General features: G+C 37.2%; 1 protein-coding gene across 1 annotated transcript; it reads left to right on the forward strand.

The window, feature by feature from the left end:
• Positions 1-1,192: 1,192 nt before the first annotated feature.
• Positions 1,193-2,554, forward strand: LOC149528750 (UDP-glycosyltransferase 91D1-like). Its single transcript, XM_089808067.1, has one exon. It carries the CDS (start codon positions 1,193-1,195, stop codon positions 2,552-2,554), a length of 1,362 nt encoding a protein of 453 aa, XP_089664193.1.
• The last annotated feature ends 3,427 nt before the right edge of the window (positions 2,555-5,981 follow it).

Raw genomic sequence — 5,981 nt, forward strand, 5'->3', positions numbered from 1 at the left:
ATTTTCTTTGCCGGGCTCCCATTAGGGCAAATCCAGTGAATCCTGGTCTGGCTAGTCTGGAGACGATTTCATCTACACTAGCGAGTCCACTCTTCTCAATTTCACCATAAAGGAGTCAGAACTTCGGAGAGATGAGGCCTACCACGACTTGCTTTCCAACCTCAGCTTCAATGCATTTGAGGGAATGCTCATCTTTTTCCCCAGTATCATCAATTATCCTTACCAGTGCGATTGCATCATGAGTAGACAATGCGAGTATATCAGCACACGATACGACTTCTTTGCAAGTGACTTCAACGGCTAGTTTGACATCATCAATGAGGTTGAAACCTCACAAAGTCAAGTTGGGGACATAGTCCTTCTCCATAATATTATCCTTAGTGCTATCTATTAGAACAGAACCATCACACCCCTAGTCTTGCATGTACACGACAAAATGACCTTTTTTTTTTTTTTTCTGATAAACATTCTGATGATGTTTTTGTTAGTTTGATTGCAATTTTGATAATAAGAATGCAACAAATTCTAATTTCTATTTTGTCTATCCAAATAGAGAAAAAAAATTCCTATTCCAAAAAAACAATTCGAGAATAACAATTCCCATTTCTCAATTCCTATCCCCACAACCAAACGGGCCTGTTTGACAATGGGAATACAAGTGGGCTAGGCATATGGGAATTCTTAAAATTTTGAATTTTTTGTTTGGATGCACCAAATCGGAACTGGAATACGAAGTAAAATAGGAATACGTATTCCAATTTTGACCCAACAATGAGGTTTTGCAATTCCACTCAAATAGGTCGAATTGGAATACGTATTCCTATTTCAGTTTTGTTTATTTTAGAAAACATAATTTTTTGGGTCTGCGAATTCCCTATCAAATTCAACCAAACAGACAATAGGAATACGTACCCCCATTTTCTATTCCAGAATAAGTATTCCAAAATAGCTATTCCTATTCCCCTATTCCTATTCCTGCAACCAAACAGTTGTTTGCCCTAAGTGTTTAGAAAGCTGGTTCTGCATAATATTTTATAAAATTGAAAGTTTCTTACCATTTTAAAAATAAAATGTTGACTTAAGATGGCGAAAGAGGTATAAGTAACGTTCATGGCCCATATCTCTGTACAACACCAACACTAATATTCCATTCATCACAGAAAGAGTCACTTGGAGTCTGCTCTCCAAAAGTATGGGAGAAGAGAAGCGGCAGCTCCATGTGATTATGGTCCCTTGGCTTGCATACGGTCACATAAGACCGTTCTTAGAGCTGGCCAAGAGATTGGACGATCAAGGTCTCAAAGTTTCCTTCCTATCGAGTCCCCTCAATATCAGATGGATTGGGCAGCACATTTCGCAGCTACACCCAATCCCACGGATTGATCTGCTGGAGCTTCCACTGCCCTCCATAGGTGGACTCCCCGAAGGCGTTGAGTCAACTGCAGACTTGAAACGAGGAGGAACATTTGCTCTACTTCTCAAAGCAACCGACGAGTGGGAGAAACCAGTCGAGGCCCTGTTACACAGGCATCGACCAGATTTTGTAATTCATGATATGACGTACCATTGGGTTTCTCCCATGGCCTCCAAACTGGGCATTCCCACGGTATATTTCGTCATCACCTCGGCTGCAAGTACGGCATTTCTTAAAGGCCATGATAGCGAGATTGGCCAAGACCTTACGGCGCCGCCAGCTGGCTTCCCCTCTGCGCACATCTTCTTTTCGGCCTTCTCAGCCCGGATGAACCTTCAAGTAAACAAGAATAAGGAAGAGGCCATTACTGTGGCAGAACGGTGGACTATGTGCTTAGAGAACAGCTGGATGGTAGTTTTCAATACTTGCGTAGAGCTCGAAGGTAAATACTTGGACTATTTGGAAGCAATCCAAGGATCACGACCCATGCTTCCCGTTGGGATTCAGATGCCCAATATGACGCCGCCACCGGCAGATGACCGTTGTTTGGCCTGGCTTGATTTGCAGAAGCCTCGTTCTGTTGTGGTGGTCTCCTTTGGCAGCGAATGTATTCTCAGCAAACAAGATGTAGCTGCCTTGGCGTTGGGGTTAGAAGAAAGTGAGGCCCCATTTCTGTGTATTCTTCTCCGCCAGATGGCTGCTGAGTTGCCCAAATATTTCGTGGAGCGCACACAAGGAAGAGGGATTTTGGTGACGGAGTGGGCGCCTCAGCTGCACATTCTCGCCCATCCTTCTGTGGGAGCGTTTTTAACTCAGTGTGGGTGGAATTCGGTGACGGAGGGGTTGAGGTTTGGAGTACCACTGGTAACCATTCCGCTGCAGCACGAACAGTTCTTAAATTCAAAGCTCATAGCCGGTGATCTCAAGGTGGGGGTGGAGGTGAGAAGGAATGAGGAGGATGGTTCATTTTCCAAGGAAGACGTAAGCAAGGCTGTTTGCAGGTTAATGAAGGAAGAGGAGGGCAGAGAGATCAGATCTAACGCTCACGAGATTAGTAGAGTCTTGACAAGCAACGACAGCCAAATTTATCGATCAAACATTCATAACTTTGTTTCTTTGCTCAAAGAGAAAGCGTCCTGACCATTATGTGGCTGTTGTTGGATTTGTAAAATCGAGTTACTCAAAGGGAGAGGGTGAAAGTTCTTCTGGTTCCGATTTTTTAATCTCTCGCTGCGTGAAAGTGGTGGTAGATTGTGGGGTGCAGCATTGGTTCCGTCATTTTTTGTTTTTAATTAGTGCTTACCATTTCTATTGAGGTGGAAAGTGTTTTTCAGGTGAGTTCTGGATGTGTTGTTGGAGTGTCTTTGTTATTTGCTGCAAGTTAGTTTTCGGTTGTGATATTGCTATCAGAATTTAAGATTTGAGTTTTCAGTTCTCAATAAAATTCGGTTTTTAAGATTTGAGGAGCCTTACAAAAGTCTCTACTCCATGTCAAGCTATGGATGGACTGAAAAATCTAGTCTATTCTAGTCAATTTCTTTTGTTTGATGTTTAATTTGTTGGGTGATTGAGTTATAAGAGCCTGTGAGATCCGTTTTTCAAGTAAAGGGAGTCTTGGAAAACTGAAATCATGCTTTAGGTTAAAGAATCTTGTGGATGCGCTTTGTATTAAGATGGTTTTGTTCTTGTATTGTTATTGTTAGACTTTTCTTTGTCCATTTTTCTTTAGATTGATGTGTTAGTTATTTGTGGAGCTACTCCTATGGATATGTTTGATTTCAATAATTAGTTATTATAGATTCTAGATTCATATTTATCTAAAACTAATTTACTAGAATAAAAAATTGAAATGACAAATTATACAAGAAACTAAAAAATGATTATTTATCTTTTTATTTATAAATATATAATTCACATATTGCGAGAAAGGAAAAATAGTTTGATTAAATATTGTAGTAATCACATGATGTTAATTGAAGAGTCCATGTGCAATAGTGGAAAAGAGATTTTATCTGTCAATTGATTGAGGTGATGCATCTAAAGAGAAATGAAGAAATGATGATGATATAGAGTAGGGAATCCATTTCTTAGTGTTGATAAATTATGCAGAATTTTTGAATCCACCCCTTGAAGATTTTGAAAGTTATGTTTATTTTTGCACACCCTTTTTAGCACTTGCATATTGCATGCATCAATTTTCATCAAGTTTAACCCTGTATCTAATTTGAAATGCGTTCTTGAGATTCATGACCATTTGTAACATGTTCACTTGTCTTGAAAATTGGAGTTATGTCACTCTTGCTTATATTCCTTTAGCTTGGGAAGCACCTTTGTTACTTGCACCATGATTCAAAATCTTTGCCAATTTTCAAAAGTAGATTTGAAATTTAGGACCCTCGAGCTAATTATTAACTCCTATGGAGAAAACTATACATCTAATATCCATATGTGTTTATGTGTTTTCATGAATTCAAAGAATTGAACATGTGCTTGTAATAGGTCATGTAATGAAAACCTTAGATTTATCCAAATTAGATATATTATTAGTGTCAATATATTGGTTTCCTATCGATCCACTATAGAATCTATCTAATCTTGAAAGAAGCTAATATTCTTTTATAGGGTTCTTCTTTTAGAGGCTTATGTCTATCGATTGCTTTGATTTGTACTGGACACTATGAAATGTTTCATTCATCCATTTATAGATGAAGCATTGAGAGTAACGTAGGTGTAGCTAAAACTATTGGTGAGAATGATGAAGAAATCGTAATATTTTAGTAAATATTAGATATGTTTTGGGAACTATCCAAGGATATCTGCAAAGGTTTTTATAATTAAAATAGGTTCTTGGAGCTATTGAAGGAGGAGAGATGCTTGAGGTTTTGAATGGGGAAATAATGAGCCACATATATATTTTTTGAGATTCAATAGTGGGCCAGTTTTAAGCCACACAAGGAAAGAACTTTTTTTTCTATACCCTCTTCTTCTCCCTCAATCAAAAATTGGAAAATTCTCTCTTTAAATTCTACCTCTAAATATTTTTGTGGGATTTTCTAAATTTTAGTGGAGAAAAGCCAAACTAAGGACATCTTGGCCAAATAGTAAGGCTAGAAATTATGTAGTAGACATGCATGCAAATAAAGAACATAAACACTTGACACTAAATGGTTTAGAATGATTGTAAAAAATGAGAATAATTGATATGTTGAAAATTATTTAAAAAGATTTAGTGAAATTGTTAGTGAACAGATTGTCCTCCAAGAAAATGCATGGAGATATAACACTGAATGCCCAAGTGAAAGGACTAATCGACACCAACACTTGGATAAGTTATCATTGGATTGATAACCTTTCTCTGAATTTTATCAGGTACAACTCCTTGTGTAAGATAGACAATGAATAAATTGTGGATGCTTTTAACCAGAAAGCACAAAAGGATTTCAAACATCTACTTGTAAACACAAAGTAGATGCAGGAAGACTAAATAACTACAAGAAAATAGATGGTAAATGACACAAAGTTCATTCACCCTGACATGCTACAAAGGATGAAATCAAGAAATACTTTTTCCATCTTCTTGAGAATGTGCAGAAACAGAGCTATGAAGATATCTTGCAATCTGAATATATATACAAGAAACAATGATAGTAAAAGCACATTTAGAGAAAACTAAAGTGACACAAAGTTCACAATTAGTGGAAAGAGGATCGATCAAATTCAAAGTTTTGATAAACAATCAACTTTCAAGTCTCCCTTCCCTAAAGCATAAAAGATGCAAAGAATTTATTATGCATTTGCAATTACAATCACCATTATAGAAAGCTGAAACTCCTCTGCATTACATAAACAAATCACAACTCCCCTACTCTCTAAGACATAGTTCAGAAAGAGAAAGGAAAACTTGGCTCTGCTCCCTATAACCTTTACAAGAGAATGGCATAACTCTGAAAATAATCTGAAAAAGTTTCCCTCTCTACTGTAGCACCAAGTCTGCAGTCCTAGAGAGGAAAGATGGAACCCCTAATGTCTTTGCTACTGGCCCCTTTATCTTTATTGTTGTTGGTTTCTTTTCAGTTTGAGTAACCAATTCAATGAAAGAAAACCCATCTTTTCATCTTCCCTAGGTATTAGATGAACTCCAAAATTTTATAACATGACCTCTCCTTTAACTTTTTAAAAAAAAATTCTTTATAAGATAAACTTTACCGCAAGTCTAATTATTTTCAATGGCCTTTCATCTTTATAATATCCTGCTATGTTAAATAGCTTTCAAGGCTTTTAAATCCTTTCAAGATTTCCCTTCAGCTGCATTTAATTAAGCACTTTGTGAGCACCTCTACGGTATATGCATGGACAGGTGGCATGTGTTGGTGACAAAGTGTTGATTCGATAGTGTTGCACTCAAAAACCTATAACTTTTGATCCGTAGATAATCAAGAAAAACCACTTGGAGAGGTTTTATATAATTAGGGTTTTTTAAACATATCCAAAATTTATCTTCATCCAACAGTTGGATTAAGATATATAGCCCCCACAACAAGACTTATTTTCTTGTCATCTACATTTG

The sequence above is a fragment of the Cupressus sempervirens genome, chromosome 11 (assembly GCF_028749045.1).
Source record: "Cupressus sempervirens isolate cs-2001-9-10 chromosome 11, ASM2874904v1, whole genome shotgun sequence".
NCBI classification, from domain to species: Eukaryota; Viridiplantae; Streptophyta; class Pinopsida; order Cupressales; family Cupressaceae; genus Cupressus; species Cupressus sempervirens.

What these genes read in the sequence shown, in the direction of transcription:
- LOC149528750 (XM_089808067.1), top strand. Translation starts at nt 1,193, where the DNA reads ATGGGAGAAGAGAAGCGGCAGCTCCATGTGATTATGGTCCCTTGGCTT.